Below are 21178 nucleotides of genomic sequence, written 5' to 3'. Positions count from 1 at the left end.
CAGAATTTAAGCTTTAGGAAGGATTTGTCTCTGTCAGCATATCTCATTTTGTTTTCAGCAATGGTTGCTGATAATAGCTTTCAAAAAGTCTCTTTCAGATTAAGATGGCATTTCAAGACTTGACATAATCTCAGATTTTCAATCATCTTTAGTTCTGTAATCTGGCTGGCCATGTTCGTTGTTTCTTTTTTTTGTTTTTCTGATCTCACAAAGTCATTAAATTGAGGTGACACTGAAAAATAAAAGCATTAATTTAAAGATACACGCATTTTCTATATTAAACACCTAAAAGATTTAGTGATTGGGGGTTTCAGTTAAAATCTGCAGAATAAATGTCACATTTATGGACATAAATGAAAGAGCAAAGTTATAAATCATATTTTATGGTCTCATTTAAAAAAAACAAAACAAGAACTTGACATTCTTACAGGGGTGTGTACACTTTTTGGGAGCAACTGTAAATAACAGCAGACCAAAGCAGAGTGCTCCAATACTAATCCACTGATGCAAATGCACTCTAACACCATGTAAAATATACATTTACTGCAAACACCCGGCCTTCTCCCAGTGAGCAGGGCAGTAAAAGCAGTCGTAAAGTTGAGTCATGCAGCAACAGTTCAATTCCCCAGCTCAAAAGAAGGGAAGAAAGGAGCTGAATTGATAATCAGCAACACAAATTTAAAGATGGATGTCAAATTAGACTGTCAAGATTAGGGCATCCTCAGAGCACACCTAACAATCAGGCTAGGAAAACAGAAGCGGAAAAAATACGACTACCCCATGAAAATCCACAGTGCTTTATTGTAAGCTGAACCATTTATTTTTTTCAGCAAAACAGCCAAATGTCTTTTCATTTCCTTTGTGTTTTCATTAAATTCGGCCCAAGTCTGCATTATGATATTTCATTTCTTTTTACCTAGGCGATGTGGCAGCCATGGCTACTCCCGGCCCATAAAGGGAGACAAATACCCCCTTCTCCCTGTCTACTCCCATGTAAACAGTGTATCATTCAACTAGTAAATACATTTGGGGTAAATGTTTAAAAAAGGCTTGTTTAGACAGCAGAAGAATGCAGTGCATCAGGTCTTAGCGCAACACAGCTTAAACAAGTCTAGATTTACACAGGTCAGATTTACGGCCTTTAAAACTGCTCAGAAAAAGACCCCCAGTTGTAAAGTTTGGCAAAGAGTAGCTGCAAGGCAGAGATAGTTCTCCTCTTTGTTGAGGGAAGAGGAGGAGCAGGAAAGAAATGGATAGAAAAGAAAGAAAATAACAAAAAAAAGGAGATTTAAAGAGCACAAAAGCACAAAAGAAGTCCCAGCAATTTTATCTGAAGGATTCAAGATTTCTAAATGAATGATTGATGCTTTGGCCCAGAAGCTTAGGAAATAGACTGCTTTTCACGACAGAAAGCCTGAGCTTAGTCATTTTGATTAAGCTCAGAGAGTCCCAGAAAGCACAGCAAGCCGAGCAGAAATCTGCGGTGCATGGCTCTGAATGTGCTTTTAAAAACCAGATCAGGCACTGCTTGCGACATCTAAGGTCTGGTCCTTCTCATCCCTGCACAATGTCAGACTGGAGCAGAACTGAAAAGTGGGGTGTCAGTACATACACTCACACAAAAAGAGGAATGGCGGCTCTACTGAACAGGGTCAGCAAAGAGGTTCTGGAGGCCAGGTTTGTAAACCCCACACTCCATCATGCGTGACAAAGGTAACTAGAGGAATGTGAAAAAGGCTAAGTAGAATCTCTTTTCTATGTTGGCTTTGTTATCTCTGCAGACTGGGGTAAAAACAAACCATAATTTAGGAGGCCTTACATAATTTCTCTGTCGGTCTCAGACTCAAAAAAGATTGGCGACACTCTCCTGAAAAATCTTTTAGGGAAAGCTAAAATGAAAGTAACTGAACTAGGAGGTGTCGTAGTGACATATTACTCTAGCGTGTGTAGAAAGTAATCAGGTAGATACAATTCCAAGGATAATAACTCTGAAGGGAAAAACAAAGTGATCTACGCTATTGTCAACGTCTGCAGGAAAGAGTTTCTGCTGCTATTATTTTCTTCTCTTTCTTTTAAGAAAGTCCTTCTAGCTCAGAAACGTTGTGTTTATCTATGCTTCTTACCTGAATTTAGCCGTCGACTGAGCTGTTCATCTGTGTATTGTCTATATTTTGTTCTAGAGTAAGTGCTCTTGGCCACTGCTTCTGGAATTAGGTGATTTTCTCTTGTGGACAAAATCCCTGACTGAGTTCTGGCATAAACTATGAGGACTCTTTCCGTTTCCATTTCCCATAGAAAGTACTCCTGGCAAGTGACTCTGTGATTCTGTCTCTTTCCTGGAAGCCATGTGGGAGCTCATGCTGTCGGCTCCCTTGTGCACTCGTGCTTCCATAGAAAGTGTTCCTGGCCAATCGCTTCTTTGTTTGGCTCTTCTGGTTGAAGCCAGAACTCTGTACATTATTTGACTTTCTTTTGCACAAAAAGTAATCTCTGTCTCCTTTCTTTCCTCTCAAACTCCAGTCAGTCATGGCGGATGGCAGCTCATGCTGGGTCTGGTTCTGCTGGAGGTTTTTCTCTATTAAACATAAGTGGTTCCTTTTAAATTTTGTTATCTGCATGCTCTGGATGAGGGATTACTAGCAAACCTGCAAGCCGGTATGACTTTCTAAAATAATTTGAATTCAATTTGACAAAGGTAATAGTATCTGAATTTGACTGTATACAGTAATTGGGTTGCAGTGAAATAAGCTATAGTAATTTGGACTGAGCTTGGAAGAAGTCATACTTTATATAATTGTACATGAACTGGATCTTTTTGTATGAAATAATGCTCTGTGATATCATTCTTTGTGAACCTGAGTTAAATGACTATAGTGAAATAATTTGAATTCCAAACTGGGTTTTGTACAAATAGACACACAGTTACTGCTAAAAGGAAACTTTTTTCAAAAAAATGTAGAATGGGCTTTTCATTTGGGGAGCAGGGGGATGATGTCATGTAACCTTAACCCCAATTCCTGCAAGACCTGGACATAGAAAACACACACACACGCACGCACACACGCACAAGCATGCACACACAAACAAAAAACAGTTCAACCTCGTACATTTTTTTGGTTTTCTTTGGAGATGAAAATATGATGTTTTCAGATTTTTTTGTTTGTTGGTTTTTGTGTCTGACTGCAGTGCCAGTGTGTTTTGTATCTTTAATCCACACACAGCCACACAGTAAATCTTCCCTAAAACAAAATTTACACAAAAATTCAGTGAGTCAGACACCTCATACTCACTCTACACACACACACACACACACACACACACACGCACACACACGCACACACACACACACACACACACACACGCACACTGTTTTAGAGGGTCTACAGTCAAATTAGAGCAATGCCGCACAATGTTGTCACTAGAAATGATGCACTGCTGACCTGTTGAGACAACAGATGCCAATAAAGATAGCTTTTGGCCTCATAAGGAAATAAGCAACAGGCTGTAACATGGGTGCACATAAATACACAGAAAGACAAACAAGAACCAAGCAGAGGAAATTCCACAGCGGCTTATTGAAGGTCAAGCCACGGCAGAATTCCTCACAGATTGATTGAGTTTAATTATTTGCTCCATGTGATCACCTCGTTCTCCTAAATGAAGGAATAAATAAGGACATCTTGCCCTCTGCAAAAAAAACATGTAGCACAAAATTAGTCGTGACTGTTTAAAGTGAATAAATTCTGAATGGGTTGAAATCGCAAATGTAGACTTAAGCAACACTCTGTGACTTCACAGACGTCGCTGATTGCACTGATTAGCCCGGATTATGGGTTAATTTTCGATATTGTAATGAGAGCAATGCAATTACTGTCAAGAAAAAAAAAGCTCCAAAGTGGAGGAAAGCACCATCCAAGCTTCGGCAAAAGCATTAATCTTCTGAAGCATGTCCATGTACTGTGACATCACAATCCCAAGCGATGGATTTTTGGGGATTTTACACGAGAGACAAGCTCAAAGTAGTTCAGAATTATGAAGAGGAATGCAATACTATGAAAACTGATACATGCATTAGCATTCAACAACTAAGTCAAAAATTTGTAGGACCAGCTCTCGCTGAAATAACAGCTGCAGGTTTTGGGGAGGGGTTTGTTAGTTTTGTACCTCTGCAGGCTGACATTTTCGCCCATTCTTATTGGCTAAGTAGCTCAAGCTCAACCAGATAGGAAGAAGTGAATCTTTGAGCATGAACTTAAAATGTATTCCCACAGGGCTGGGCATTGCCATTGCTATTTAGACATCCTCCAAATGGATGCAACACTTTCAAATATTTACTAATAAACAAATATGAAAATTATTTTCTGCCACTGCTCAATGGACTAATTTTTATGGGTTTATCACTTAAAATCCAAATAAAAACCTGTTTTATATAACTCTCTGGTTAAGAGAGGTAAAATAGGAAAAGTAGTATATTATGTATAGTAATTCTGACAGCCACTTCACAAACAGTCCAGTCCTTAATTATATTCAGCAACATTACAAATATAAATCTTTAAAAAGTCCCACATTTATAGCTTTTTTTCTATTTACATTTAACTGAAAATATTAGTTTTCTAAGCTGTAACCCAAGATGTCAGAAAGTTGGCGTGTTTCTGGCTGCCCTCCAGTTGTAACACAGTAAATCTTATTTAAAGCTCTTACATTTATTGACCATGAATCTCCCCCCAAAAAATCACAAGTTCATCAGACCAAAACATATCATGATTGGCAAGCTGGACAATCCAGGCCAAACAGTCTGTCCATAACTGGAAGATTATATTAACCTCAGTTGTGGTTAGTAAACAGTCCCCAATTTGGGAGAAGGGAAAAAAAGGGTGGAAGACAGACAAGGAGGGCACTTAAACGGACTAATTGAATGAACATGATGTGAGGAGCATCCAAAATTCAAACAACCTTGGATGTCCTCATTTAAAGTCGGTAAACGGAGGGAAATTGGAGGCAAAAAGAGGGAAGAGGGGAATAAATAAGAGAGAAAAGAAATGCATGAGTGTACCCAAGAGTCAGGTGAGGTCAGGCCTACGCTTCTCAAAGATCCTTTTTTTTTTTTTTTTGTTGAAGGGCAATTCTGAGATTCACCTCAGGCGCTCAGTGAACTCTGTCAGTGTCTCACGTCTCAGCTTCACCATGTCTCCTTTACTGTCCTGCGCTCCTGCCCTTTAGAAAGAGACGAAGGGATGATCCGGCAGCGGCTTGAGTTAAGACCACCAATCAATACGACTCTTCTGTGTGGGATGAGTCCCCAAGATTACACTGAAAATCACAAATGGCAAATGACTCTTTCAAGCTACTTTCATGACTTTGAACATCAGGGTGTGAGCACAGCGCTGGGCTCCTCTCCAACACTTGATGCTGTGCATGAAGCTTTCCGTCCAACTCCCCACTGCATTAGGGCCTTTGAAATTGAGGATACCCGCTGTTACCAATAACAACAACCGTCGGAGAAAGTTTTCGCTGAGCTTCAGAACTCTCATTTCCTAAACGAGAGTTAAAATGCTTCCTAACTCTTCGCCATACTTCATAATTATTTTCCTCACTCCAAGCCTCCAGGCCCCGAACAATTAGGTCCTGGTTTATGTCTGCAAATTGCCGTGGCGTGCCTATCTGTGCACGGTCCCAGGCAGCTGGATGCACCGGTGGAATGACCGTATTGATTGGGACGTCTGCCTCTTTTAACAAGGTCTGTCTGGATGTTGTATCTGGGGTTGCAGCCGTGCTCATTCCTGCTCCCCGAACGCCACTCCACCTCATTCCAGGTAATGGGAAGCCACTTCAAAACTGCTTACACAAAACACTTTTTGGGGGCTCAATTTGTAAAACAGATATGCGGCGCTAACTCTATTGTTTCACCTGATCTAATTTTACTCTCATAACCTCACGGTTTCTGACACGTGTTAAATAATTTCTCTTATTTTCCTTTCCCAGAAGCAAACGTTTTGTTTTCCTTCCCGCTCCCCTCCCTGATCTCATTCCTGTGATATCTCTTACTTTCTCCACCAGCTGTCCCTGAAGAGGCTGGTAGCAGTCAGTGTCATTATTTTTCTAGTCGGGCTTCATGCTGAGTGTGTGAGTTTGCCTCTCACTTTCTCAGCCTGGACTGCCCCATTTGTTTTCACTCTAATGAAGTAGTGGAAAAGTAGCTGGGGGAAAACACAAACGGGGGGTTATGGGGGAAGGAAGAAGGGGGGAAAAAGAGTGGAATGCAAAAGATGAGGAGAAAGAGACAAAAGGAAAAGGGAAAGGAGGTAAGGAAGATGAGAGGGTTCAACAAGCTGCAAAAACGTTTAAGGAAAACATTCCACTGAGGCTGAAGAAGATCGAAATCCCCAAAGTGATACATCATTGGAGAATGAAGGCTCTAAATGTTCACCTGAGTGGCCAAAAGGGCCTATTACAGTAAACAGCAACTTAACAAATAAGGTATGTGAGACAGATGAAAACAGCAGCTAGATAAGGAGGGCGATATGTTATAGTTAAGTGTTTGGCAGAAGCTTATATGTCTTTCCAAATCAGTAAGGCTTGCTGCTTTTCTTCTTTTTTTAATGGAAACTTGTTGTGGTTAGTCCATGTTACTGTATTTTGCTTTAGAGAGGTTGGCTTGCTAAAGTCTGATTGTCTCAGTCTCTACTCAAACCAAATCGTTGCTACAACATCTCTGTTAATTCTTGCCAAACTACATCTTGAATTTAATATAGTCCTTGTAGACTGAGGCCTTTTGAACTGGCCTCTGACATGTTTTTGTTACTGTTGCTCGGTTCATGCAGAGCAGCCAATTGTCCCTAGAAATGAAAGAGCAGACTGTGTGACTCATCTAGACTCTGAGGCTTCTGAGCTCAAAGTTGGATAAATGGATCAGCAGGAGCAAAACAGGAGTTTGTGGATGACTTTTTTTTTTTTTTTTTTACAACCCCTCAGTGTATCTTATTAGCTTTTTTTATCATTAAACAAATCATTGTACAGCTTAATTGTGAAATACAAGAAGGAGTCATTATTGTCAAAACGTTTCAGATAAAAATCTTAAGTGTCCCATGCAGTTACAGTTTACCCTCCTTTTCATCATTACAGCATAATCAAATCCCCAAGCCACTCATGGAGCACTGTTACACAATCATCCATAAATGAAAATGGTTCAGGTAGGAAGGAAGACATCAACATAAATTGACTGGCTGAAAAAGAAGAGCTTTAATCAGAGTAGTAGGCCATGAGGTCAAATGTAACTCAGAAGCTGCAGATTCACAGGTCGACTGGAAAGATCTTTAGACAGGACAAATCTGGTAGAGATATATTTTAAAGGGGGAGTTTTGGGTAATATCAACTTTGTTGAGCTTTATAATATGAACTTTTTCTCAGTCCAAGACTCCTAAGAACGGTTGTAAACAGCATAATGGAAAGGCATCGTTATGACGATGTGCTGATTGAGCGGAGCTTTATTAAAGAGACAGAGACAATTTCAAGACGTCAAATTGCACAGTCAAATTTCTTTCCAGATATGTTTGATATATACAGGATTTTCTTAACAATGGAAGGTTGATAGCACCTGATAGTGCTATAAAATTGCACTGGATCTGGACTATCCATAATACCGCCCCTTTAAGAGATGTACATGTAACTGCAGACAAAGGTGGCTCCAAAACATGCTGCCTCAGAGGTGCTGAATATAGAAACGTACACCCCACTTTTCTGACTTTTATTCGTGAAACATTTGGAAAAGCCTTGTAATGTCGAGGTTGTTTTTTTTTTTTTTTCTTTTGTTTTCCTTCTCAGCTATGAGCTAACAAGATGTGTTACTGAAACCTTGTGAGTTGCCTGAACTAACCTGAAATGAAACACAGTCGTGGTTTTTAGCCTTGAGAATATTTGTTCACCCATGAGCTAAATACTCTGCAACTTTGTATCATGAATATTGCACCCTAATGAAACTATAAAAATGTTGCATCTTAAAGAAAGTTTTCTAGACTCTCTCCAGTAGAAAATTAATTTCATTCTCACTGAGGCAACCTGGTCATTTTTGTTCTCCCAAAACTGCATCAACAGCAAGCACAATTTCTTTCCACTTCACAATTAAATACTTGTATCACCCAACAATCTAATAAAACCCATTGGAGTTTGTGGGTGTGTAATATGACAATAAAGGATTGATATGAGTGTATTCTGTCCAGTAGTTCTAAGAATAGATTTTCAATCCAAAATCTACATCCATCTCTTTATTGTTTTGAGCTAAAAGAAGCACTTGGAGAAAACCTGGGATAGTTGAGAAGTCAAGCATTGAGTGGAGAAAGGTTTGTGTTGAATGTCCATGTATTTTTCCAGCTTACTGGGTGATTTACACTCCAACCTGGCACCTCCAAATAAGGAGCGACATTCGAGGTTGTCTTTTTCTGCGTTTTGAGTAAGTACTGACCTCAGGCAATCAAATATATGACCCAAAGCAGACAAGAGTACTTTCTGAAAATATGTTCCCTATAATGCATGATGCTCCAACAGATTTGTGGAAGATGTAATTCACCCACAGAGGAGGCTATACTTCACAGTCAGAGTCACTGGATTTGCTGATATTACTGTATGGAGGAAAAAAACATCCTTTCTACTGAAAAGGAATTAAAAAAAAAATACTCTTCCTCGACGCTGAATACTTCAATAAGCCTGGCACAGTTGTGGCTTAAAGAAGACTGAATGAATTGATTTGATTTTCTTTTTGGCCCGAGCCTGGATCAATCACATTCTTTCCCCTCATCAGAATGGGGTCGTTTGGACCCAGAGGGCCGAAGGATGTAATCGTTTGAGGCAGGCGGAGGATGCCATTTGCCCCGGCCTGAGGGTTCTGATTTCAATACTCCATTATGAGCTGCATTAACAGCAAATAACATGAATTCCTCCCAGAGCTACACACAGACACATTGCTTTTGAGCATGTATAAACACAGCGGCACACAAAGGAGCTCCTTCAGAAAGACAAGAAGGGAAGGACGGAGAGCAAAAAAAAAAAACCTCAACAAATGAACAAGTTATTTTCTACGAACACTGTGTATGATTCATCTTTTGAAAATTGAACTGAAATAGGGGTGCATTCAGAAAGACGCAAGGACTTTTATCATGTATGTCCTTACGTGCGTGAATATTGCCCTGACATGCGCTGCGCTGGGATGTCTGAGCGCCGCGTATCGCCTCCGCCAGCAGTGGACATTACATTCAGGCCGGCGCGGCTTTCAACTGTATACAGTTCAGAAGCCCGTTTATACAAACCGTGACGAAGGAAACGGATCGTTCACACCGCTGCACATGAGGGGAGCCAGATGGATCCTGTTAACAGTTCCTAAATGAGTTCTGCACTTTCTGGGTCCGCTGACATTCCGAGGAGGCCACCAGATTAAAATTCACAACGTTTTGACAATTTCAAATAAATTTACACACGGCAGAGACACGGAGCTGACTGGTTTGTCTGCACCAGTGTGTCAAGGTTATCACAAGACTGTTTGTTTGAGACTGACACACTGAAACGTAACACCGTCGGATTGTTTGGCAGCTTTGTAGGAGGACTGAGGGAGAGACGCAGAGACTGAGAATAGATTTATTTTTTTTAAAAAGCCAAATGTAGATTAGAAAATTTACATAAATAGCTGTAGGAAAGTTTGTGACAAACATGATTTTCAGGTTATGAGGAGCCAGATTCTCAAAGAGGCTTTTTAGCTACCGGTTCGTTTTTTTTTTGCGATTTGTGCCACATTCCTCAAGAGACACACAATTTAGAAGAAACTAAGTAAAGTCCATGTAAGGGAATAATGAACGTTGTTTGCGATATGTCCGGAACACTGTCAACAGCATCGACTGGACATCTTGTGCACATTGAAGAGTACATAACATTTATTTTTGCAATGCAAACATTTACAACAGGTATGCAAAGATAAATTATTTGATCTGAAAAACACCAGCGCTGACATTTAGGTGGGCTAGATGGTAGTTAGCAGATGTATAAATATTAAGATTGATCCTTAAGTGCATACATCCCAAAGCAAGGGGAAATGATACTCTGAAGAGTCAGTCAAGGGCAAGGATGCAAGTGTTGGACAAACTTACATCCATCAAGTTGAAAGGCAGGAAATGCCTTCAAAGGAGAAAATATCTTCATCAGGAACATGTTTTTACTTGGAACCGTCTTGGATAACGTAGCAATTACAGTTGTTGGAAAACCTTTCAGCTAAAGGGTACATGAAGTTCAGTGTTCAGCTGCCTCTTCCCCCCCCCCCGAGTTTTCTGTTATTAAGGAAAAACAGCAGATTTTCCAAGCAATTCTTAAATCAGATCAGCTGAACCATATTAAACAATCAAGAAAAATATGTTCTGTCATGATCTAATTTTGACATTTGTACATTGCAGTGTTTTTTTTTTTTTTTTACTGAATAGCTCGGAGAGTTGATCCTCTTCTGGGAAAGGTTACTAGATTATTTAAGTTTAGATTCTTGCCCATCAACAACCAAGTGAACAAATGTAGAAAATGGGAGAGGATTGCTGTCCTCCTTCAAGATGGATGGCCAGTGAAGATATATATATATATATATATATAAAAGATACAAGTCTGTAGGAGACCATAAACATTTGTTAAAATACAATTGAAAACGGATGTTTAAACAGCATATAATAGTTTGGGGTTCTTTTTCTCACCACCGTGACATTAAACCGTATTTTCTGTGTCACAAAGAGAAAGAAAAACATATCTATAATGCACCTTCAGTATAAGTTGCCTATTTTTATTTTTATTTTTTTAGAAATGAAAGGATAAGATTAGCTTTCCTCTGGGCTGCAGACGGTAATGTTGACTCCTTGGCTCATGTCCGTAAGTATGAATTAACATTTAACGCAGCAACCGGAGATTTGGTGATGAAGAGGAACAAAAACATACAAGTTGCACCTGAATGTAAGTCGGAAGACTAGTAAAACTGTAAAATAGTGAGTTTTAGATGTTGCAAAAAAATAAAAATAAATAAAAAATAAAAAGAAATAAAAAATCAGTTGTTACTTAACTTTTTTATAACTCATTAAAATTTCAAATTCGTAAAGTGCGTCAAAATCAAGTTAATATTATGCTAATAAAAAAAAAAAAAAGTCACATAAAGAAACCAAAAACGTGCATTTATACCTTACTGGAAAAGTGATTCACGTAACATTCTCTGCCAATAAGTTTTATTGTTGAGGCCAAGCTTCTGCTCAGCTTTCTAAGGACTTTGGAAGACTTTTGATTGCCTCGTTCAACCGATGAATAACTTTTGAGTTAAGCTTGAGTGAAGACAGATTGTTTAAAACTGCTTGACCTTTGTCCAACCTCTATTTTCCATTTGTGCAAACACATTACAACGACTCAATAAAACTGTACTGAATTATTTCACGTTGATTAACGTTTCTTTAAAACAATTTGTGGTCTGTAAAACTTTCATTTTAACTGTGCGTTGTTACATCCTGCAAGCAACATGTGGGTAGTAAATAGTTACATTTACTTAACTTAAAAACAACAACAACTAAGGAGCTGCTTTGCTGCACTGCATTTTTTACTTTTACTTGAGTAGTATCATAAGTGTAGCTACACTTCCTTGAGTACAATATTTGGCTATTCTACCCATTAGCTTCCCTGAATGAAGAACAAGCTTGTTTTGACCAAAGGTACACCACTTCTTGTTTGTTCATACAAAGTTTAAAAACAAAAACTTTGCTGTTTTAATGTCATTTTCTATCTGTAAAGCCTGTTGCGGCATTTGGAGATCAAGTGAAAATACAGTAAACAGTAGATATTGTCACTTGAAGTATGTTGCAGTATTCTAATATATGCACATGAGTAAGTAGTACTGCAGTAAAAGTATGTAATATTTGAGCAAGTTTTTTTTTTTTTTTTTCAAATATACTTTTTTCTTGCTACTTAATACTTTTACAAAAGCAGAAATATATTGGAGTAGTGCTGTTCTTACTTAAGCCCATGCTTTGGCTACTCTAACCACCTCTGCCAGGAAGTATTGACTCAACCATAAATTATACGCCTGGTTCTTGAGATTTTTAATTGTACGCATAACAAAATGTTCAATACTACATGCTTTACATTCTTATCTGATATGTTTTTTATGGAAAATAAAAGCATCTGAAAAGCAAGCCTCCCTAACAGGTGATTTAATTATTTTTCCTATTTGGCCACTGCAGTTAATATTCATTGTTGTTCTGCTTAATTAAGTGGCATAGCATCTAAAAAGGAAGGTGGGACGATAAATTAAACTATCTTTTTCATTTAAGATGTGGGTCACTCCTGTTTTTATTAGCTCGACTGTATCTATCGATTGCTAGGTCAATGAGTCAGTGAGGTAGGGGTGAACTAAATGAAAGTGGAGCCTGAGTGATCACCTGCTGTGTAATGTTGTTTCACTTTACTACTTACAGATAAATATGATAGATACACATTTATGTCTGCTGTAATGTGAACTGAGTACACTGCTTCATCCCAGAGACCTCACAAATGGGGGTCACTGTCAAATCCTCGTATAATATAATTTTATTACAGTCTAAATAGATAAATATGATACACCGATGCACTCGACGCACTTAACCATCTGAGAGCATTCATTTTTATCTAAGAAATCCATAGGGTCAACTTGGAGGCCACGACTTGCAGATATCCACCGATTTTATAATGAAGGAATAAAAATGATGAGTTTCCAACCTGCTGAACAGCCTTGAACATAACTCAAAATTCCTTGTGCCCCTTTTTAACACCAGCTAGCTTCTCATACCAGGGGGATCGTACGATTATGAAATCCAAAACCAAATGTAAAAATGTTTCTAAATCTAAAAAAGGGGGGGGGAAATCTATTTAAAGCATCCCCGGAGACATTTTTTATAGATCCTGAGGTTTGGGGCTAAAGTACAGAAACGTATCTGCGCAGAATAAAGTGTAAAAGTCAGTCCAGCTGCTCTCTCTCTTCTTCTCTGCTCTTATCCCACCCATGATATCACGCCTAGTCCTTTTCCACCATCTCAATGCCCATTGTCCTATCCCTGAAATTTAGCTGCCAAAAATATAGATCAGGTTTTGGTATCAAGGGTAATTAAGAGTCCATCCATCTGGTTGAGCGCATTCTTGGCATGTGGGTGAATGAATGCATGGCGATGGTAAAAGGAATGTACTTGTTTAGCGTTTATCTAGTCCAGACCCCAAAGCGCTTCACACTACAATCAGTCATTCACCCAGTCACACACACATTCACACACTGATGGTGGTAAGCTGCTACATTGTAGACGCAGCTGCCCTGGGGCAGTCTGACAGAAGTGAGGCCGCCATGCGCTGCACTGCATCGCATCCAAGAAATCCTTTGTGATTTCACTAATGCACATATTGATTGAATGCGATAACAACTAAGATCTCATATACTTTGGAGTCCTTGCTGCAACACTTGCCATCAAGAATTTGTGGTAATTGAAAATGAGACTTATTTTAATTTACATTTGCTTGACGGCTTGTCATACTTAACAGTGATATAAACAGTAAAAGCAGAAGAGGCCAATTAACGGATATTTTGTGCTGAAATTCAAAAAGCACATTCTAAAGCACATGCATATCATCTGACTTTTGAGTGTATTAAATGTTAATTGCTGCAGATTTTGTTTAGCCAATGACATACCTGCTCCCTTCATAAATTGCCACAACCGGTAACATAGTATACAGCTAATGTTGGAATCCTTTCGAACATTTTCTTAGCTGTTGCACAAATTTTCTGTGCAGTGGTGTGTTTTTCTCATTACTTCTCTCACATTCTCAAAACAATGTAGATGCAAAACTTGCAAATCAAGACGTTACCCATAATGCTTATGAATTGTTTTCGTCTGCTTTATTAATATAGGAGATCCCATGAGATACGGGATCTCATTTTCAAGATGGAGGGAAATAATGTAATGCAGATTACATTCTGTGTGAGTTAGTGGCAGTCAATATGTCATCGAGTAAAACTTATAGAAGATTCAGAAAATACCACCAATAGTAATGATGATGAGGAGAATAATGAGGAAGAAACATAATCACACATCCATCCACGCTGCAGGACGGGCAGAGTGTGTTCTGCAGCCTCACTCTTAGTGGACACCTTTAGTTTGTATTGATATATTTTGTGTATGTTAGCAGCTTTACAAAACAGTGAAAGTTCTGCTAACTATAATAAAGTTTTACACAAGGATCATGATCATGATCATCAGTTTTAAACTACATGCATTTGTCTATTAATTTTCTGGGAGATTAGCAGCTAAAACGTTATTGTTTGGTACTTTACAGAAGAAATAACTAATCCTAATTCCAATCCTTTCATATTCATAAACAAAATAGATTTAGAGCTACATAATAAACATGAACTATATAGGAAAGATGTTGAAAATACCTCGAGCGTAAAGTGGCTCATGCAAACACTACTTCTACTTACAATGACAACAGGTGCAGTCAACCTTGTGCACATGCACACATGGATTCACTTCTAGGTGCATTCATTGCAGGAAAAAGGGGGTTACTAATGTATTCAAGAAAGCAGTGCTGCACCTGATGGCAACTGTTTGTTTGGACTATAAAATGCAAATCATCACCGCAATTCCAGTCCAAGATTTTAGGTCTCTAGTGGTCTTGTTATATTCCTTGTTTTGAGAGCGTCTAAAACCTAGATATTTGAATTTCCATTTTTATCATCATTACCTTCTCTTAAAGAACCTTTTGCTCAGGTACATGCACACAAATTTACATTCACATGACTTTCTGCCGCAGTATGTGAGCGCGCACACACACACACACGCACACACACACACACACACACACACACACACACACACACACACACACACACTAAGCAATCATCTGCTGCAGCCACAAGTTCAGTGTTAAGCCTTGTTACCTTGTCACATCTCATGAGGCCCAGGTATCGGAGGGACTTGCTGCTTTGAGCGATCTGTGTGGCTCCTTGGTCTGTGATGTCTTTGCACCAGCCAGCATCCACGGTCTCTATGGTACTGCTGTACTGGCCTATGGCTATCAAAGCTGTTGGCATGGAGGGGGAGAAACGGGGGAATTGGGAAGAAAAACAGAAAAGGTGTTAGTGTGAAAAACCTTTTTCTCATGCAAATGTGAAAGCAACATTGTTCCTCAGGGACTCGGAGAAATTTGAGATGAAATCAGGGCAGATCATCTGAGTAGCTGTGACACGATTTTGACGTTTAGTCAACACCTTGGAAAAAAATCTGCACATGCTTGCATATTGAAAACTCACCCACACACCCATGTTTGTTCAGACAGCTGCAGGAGTCATACATCAGAATGTTGGCATGAGTTGCAACACTGAAAGGCAATGACAATGACACAGTGCCAAAGCAAAGTGTGACTCGATGCCAGTGCATGATATAATTTTGCATGATTTGTTGGGTGGTGCCAAGGGAAGAAGCAAAGTGCCAGGGTAAGTATCCAGCAAAAACAAATACGTGTTTGTCACTGGGGGGGTTGTTAAACCAGCAAAGAGAGTGTGACAAGACAAAGGTTGAATTTGAATACACTGATTGCAACCAGAGATGTCATTGATTTCATATTTAGACCCTCTTTATATGGAGCAGAAAGATAACACAACAAAAAATGTGAGAGATTTAAAAAAATAAATAAATAATTAGGTGCATAAGTTTGAATTTATTGTATAATTTCTCTCATCAGTGCAGGGTCAAAACTATGCTTAAAGGCTCAAATATGTTGTACCAGTGTTTGGATAAATGTCCGGTAGTAAGGTTTTCCTGGACCACAGGGTTTTCTAGCCATGAACCAATATTTGCCATAAAGCCAACTGGATATTGGATCGCTCTATCAGAAATTTTAGAGTTTACGCACACTGTTTTTTTTTTTTTACCACAAACCCAAACTTCAATCCTAGCCCACTTTAGATGGAAAGAAATCGGATAGAATAATCAACATGCCAGCAACCACACCAGGCCTATCATCAATAGTGAAACGCTGGAGCACCAGTCACAGCACATTCAGCATTAACAAACCAAACGCATCATGGAGAAAACTTTTAGTGTAAGAGACCAATGTTGAGCTATTTATACAACTGAGGCTCTTTGCCCCAAAATTACTGTAGAAACTGTTAACCACAGCGGTGGCTGCATGATGCTGAGGCTCTGATTCAAGGCCAGTGGTACTTCTACATCACACAGAGCAGTGGGAAAATGAGGTTCGAATACTACATCCAAAACTATTACATGCAACCTGAAATGAAATAATAAATGGTTAAAATTGTGTTTCATAAGGACATTGATCCCAGACACACATTTTGCGGGAAAATTGCGGATTATTCTTAAAACCTCAGTCAGTGTCAGAAAGCCAAGCATTTTAAATTAACTCTGTTAATTCTGCCAAGAAGAGACATAAAATATCCAGTAAGATTTAAGGCAAACAACTTATGAGTGGCTACAAAAACCAAGTGGTTTCTCTGCAACGTGCTAAAGGACACTTATTCCTACATTTATAAATTTCAGCCTGCAGACAGTAATTTAGTTAATCCATCCTGAAACAAATACATGATTAAAGACCCAACATTCATTTGGAAAGTATATTGATGCTGAGCGCATGGAGCCTTCAGAGTAAAGCTACATTTTCTTTCACAGTATGGCATTCCTCACGTGTGCTGCCATAATGTCTTAATAAAGTGACAAATTAAAAATGTGCAGCGAACAAAGTGAGAAAACATCTTCTCTAATCTGGCCCAGAGTCTTGATATATGAACACACAAATGCAAACAGACACACAACAATCTCTCTCATCAGTCTTTGCCGCATCAATTGCTGTGTGCATCCCTGAGACCTGTGCTCAATCAGTCAATTGACGGCTATGCTTGGGGATCGATTGGCAGTTCCTGGGCTTTGTTCTTCATTCTCACAACCATCGCTAATGAGAACTCGAAAGAAGACGGAAGGATAAGAGGTGAGGGAAAGATGAAAGCAGGAAGGTAAAGACTGAGAAAGCCTTTGACAGCCTCTTCAAATAGCTCCTTAGCCCTGATGTTGTTTCTCATTTGCAAAAATCCATTTTACTTCAACCTTTTTGTGCTTCAGGAACAAGTCTGAGACATCTCCACGTCAGTAAAGAAGAAAAAGTCTTCTCCTCACCTTCTCACTTTCATAACAAGCAGTTCCCATAGTACAGTATTAAATAACACACAGTCAGCACATCAACAATGTTACTGCACATTGAGTATGACTACCAGCCCAGTCAAAGTGTGTATAAATGTGTGTTAGAGGTGAGGGAGCCTTTTTCCCACAGGAAAAGGGAAATGTATAATCCTACGCTCTGTTCTCCGTGTCCCTGAATCCTTTTCCTGCTGTGTAAGGTAGACGCCTCCACACATACACACACACACGCACACACACACACACACATGCATATAGCATGTGACATATGTAATATATAGCTTAGGCCAGTTGAAGCACACCACATGTGGTTCCTTTTGTGCTCCATCATGCCATGCATAATGGTACATTATAGCTAAACAGGCAGTAAAGCTGCTTTGAAGCTACAGTATGTTTCATGTAAAAAAGGAAAATGGCAGGAGGCGCTTTAGTGAGCCAGATAGCTTAAAAGAACATGAGGTGACCAAATGATAACGTTGTAGAATATCCACACACTACAAACACTTATTTGTCTAGATTCAAGTAAATAAAACTTGAATCCTGTTGCCTTCCTCATTTTCAGTCACATGATCCAAACTTTCATTGCCTGGGTTCAGGCCTTTCATCTTAAGTGAAGATATACATATCACTGCTGTACTGAGGAAAAGGGAGATGATAAAAAAAAAAAGGTTTTGTAGTTATACAAATCAAATGGGGGTTCTTTTCAACTTTTCCTTCAACAAACATACATTCCTGATTAATTTAATTCATCTCTGCTTCCCACAGCATGACAGGAAAGCATTCAAGGCAAAATGCAGAGATCTGCTTGATGTTAAGAACGGTGCATGCGTCTCCTAATAACTGTGCTGCGCTCAAGCTGCCTCCAGTGACCAACACATTTAAATCTGCTTCGTATATATTCCAGCTGGAAATCAATACAGGGAAAGAGAGACACAAAAACAATACCATTCGTTTATAAAGCTCTGAAATTGACAAATCAGAGTCAAACAAAGTCTTATCCATACAAATTTAAGTTGGCTACTGAGACTTGTTTGTTCAACAATCAACCAGGATATTTGTCCATCGTATAAACCAGATAATCTTGCTGCTTTCTCTGTTCGATCCTCTGTTCGGTCTTCTGTCAAGAGAATACACCAATTCAGCAACACTAGACTGCAAATCCAAATCACTGGCTTTTAAAGAAAACATTTGAATAGACATGATCAGTTTGTTTCAGATCATCTGTGACAGAAATAAATAGTATGGGCAAAATGAGACAGACCAACACAAAGTATTGTTGCCATGGTGATGGCTGCATGGTGCTGCCACCACCACGTTTTACCCTAGGATACAGAGTCTCAACAATGATTGTTTTCCGTGCTACTGTTCCATAAAAGGCAAGATTTTAGATAAATAAAGGTTATATCGTGTTACTTGATTTATTATTATTTATTGATTCCTAAGTCATACACCTCTACAGAATTTGTATTCTTCTAAACTTCTCATTCTCATTTTTATGGCTACAGAGCATGGCAGTGGTGCTATCAATTCAGAGATGATTTCTATTCAACTGAGATTGCTTTGATCCTAATCTGTCAAGTTTGGCACATACAGCTAACAATATACTGCATATTTATCAGTCTAACAGTCAGGAGTACCTCACGTGTTCGCAAACTGATCACAAGCAGCACACCTCTGAAACTCCATTCTCAAAGTATAATCAAAAGATTATGAAGGAATAATCTTTTCCTTCATAAGAAAACTATTCTCTATGTCAGGTTGACATAAAGAAAAATCTGTCAGCCCGATAGATTTTAGGAAACTATCAGGCTGACATGGATTGTGAGTGGAAGCTGTACTGGTTTAACTTTTCCTCCTACAGTCTGGACAGCAGTGAAAAGGGTTACCATCTGGTACTCAACCAGTACTAATGACACTATAGTCATTAAACGGTAGGTCCTATGTTTTTGTTTTCTTTTTTATCATTTAAGATATTGAATTTTATTGGTTTCTTTTATAGAAACAACTGGAAAAAAATGATATGTGAACATTTATTTTGAAATGACTGAATATATAAGAGTGTATTTTTCCCCCGCATGATTATAAATGATGTAACATGTACATTTTGTTTTAAATACACCTACATTTATTTTTTCACAGTTCATAATATCGTAATGAAAACCGTGAGAGAAATTATCAAACAATTCAGATGGTGTAAAGAAGAGTACGACGACAGGGAATTGTCTCTCCTGCACCTTTACTGAGACGCAGATGAAGCGACATGCAAGAGAAGTTGAGGTGAAAAGAATAAATAAAAAATGGCAAAATCCTATTTAGCTGCTAGGAGCTGGTGACTACACAGCCACAGACAGTAATGAGGACACACTCTGCTGCCCTGCCTGAAAATGGCTTTAGGATCAATCTGTCTGTGTGTGTCTGGGTTGAAAGCTGTGTGGAAGCTTTTATAACGTCTCGTCGATACTTTAAAAAACAGTTGCATATAACAAATTAATAAAACAGATCAGATATTTGCTCTTTAGGTTCCCTATCCTGCCAAGCTCAGAGTCTCGAATTCAGAAGGACTTTTATACTTTAAGCAAAAGCTAATTTCAAACCTTTCGGGTTGAAGCTACTGTCACAAATGTCAACCAAAGGTGAACATCTGAGTAAAACCACAAATCTCTGGTGTTTCATTTACTCCGTTAAATCCCCAGATAGGGATTTCATAACTTATTGCTTTTCTCAGCTGAGGCAGAATATGTTTTCAGACACCATGAAGGATGATTTTCTTCCAACATGAGGTAGTTTCAGGTTAAAATAACTTTACTCTTTGAAACAAAGGTCAGGAAGTGGTCAACACTTTGATGACTGAAACTTGAGGAGACGTCCTCTTTAATCAGCTTTTTCTACCCTTGAAAATGACGTCAGCGTTTCTGTGGTTAGGCATTTTTTACAGCCTTATGAGATATTCACTTATTACATTCTCCTAAATGATGCTATGTCATTATTGCTGTCGTGTTAAACTGGATACACCCCCCATGACTTGTTGCAGTAACTCTGATGATAACAGAGTGCATTTCAAAGATCTGACAATACATATGATCAAAGATTTTTAATATCTGTGTGCTTCATAACACATAACATAACACAATCAGTGTAAAAAGGGTTTTGTTGCTCTTTTTCTTCCCCAACTGGTCCATTTCAGACGAGTTGATTTTCAAACTTTGGAGCACCAAGAACTGCCAGATCTGGACTGGATTATCCAAGACTAAAAACAGATTCTTCAAAGTGAAGTTTGTGATCTACGATACCTTTATTGTGTCTATTTAAAAATTTAAAACATCAATTCATAGCTCAGTTTGGCACCTAAATCAGACAAAATTAAAGTACCGCAAGTCCAGGTTAAACCACTAAAGTGATAAAGTTCAGAACAATAAATGAGTGAATTCTCCTTCAGTAAAAACAACCTCTCCCCCAACCTAAAATAATCAATGAACTTAACAAAAACTCGAGCTTCAAATATAAATTAAATGAAATGCATTTTCAAAACTTTGTCTTTATTTAAGCAACAGAATACAGAATAAAGCCTGTAGTGTTAAAAATGTTTCTAAATTGTAATTTTTCCATTCTGGCTCAAGACCCAGACTGGGAAACAACCCTGTAGTAAGGCTGCTGTTATGTGCCACTGATGGATTCGAGAGAGAGTCATGTTTAATATTTAACAAAATTTTACCTGGGCCTGTGCAGTGTGCATAAATTATAATGAAAAAAAGATAAAACATAATATCACGCCAAAATAAAATTCATGCCAGTGTAATATCATTTTACACTGAGACGGCCAGATTAAACTTTATGACTGCATTGAAAAGGTAATACAGACATAAAAAACAAATAAGACTTTCAGACAGACTTGCTCAGAATGACAAAAAAGCCCCTTAAATTCATCAGGAAAAAGGAGAAAAAGAATCAGA

The 21178-nt window shown here is 38.6% G+C and overlaps 1 protein-coding gene across 1 annotated transcript in view; it reads right to left on the bottom strand.

Annotated features, from left to right (window-relative positions):
* Window positions 1-21178, bottom strand: part of fbxl17 (F-box and leucine-rich repeat protein 17) — a 243518-nt gene that overhangs the window by 9682 nt on the left and 212658 nt on the right. The window contains exon 10 of the mRNA XM_088008801.1: window positions 14957-15099. Within this exon, the coding sequence (XP_087864927.1) occupies window positions 14957-15099 (143 nt within the window). The remainder of the gene's footprint in view (window positions 1-14956; window positions 15100-21178) is intronic.

Source organism: Poecilia mexicana, unplaced genomic scaffold (assembly GCF_051168715.1).
Source record: "Poecilia mexicana isolate PSO_F unplaced genomic scaffold, ASM5116871v1 scaffold_9, whole genome shotgun sequence".
NCBI classification, from domain to species: Eukaryota; Metazoa; Chordata; class Actinopteri; order Cyprinodontiformes; family Poeciliidae; genus Poecilia; species Poecilia mexicana.
The sequence above is the reverse complement of the archived record's forward strand: the minus strand, read 5'-3'. Positions and strand labels throughout refer to the sequence as shown.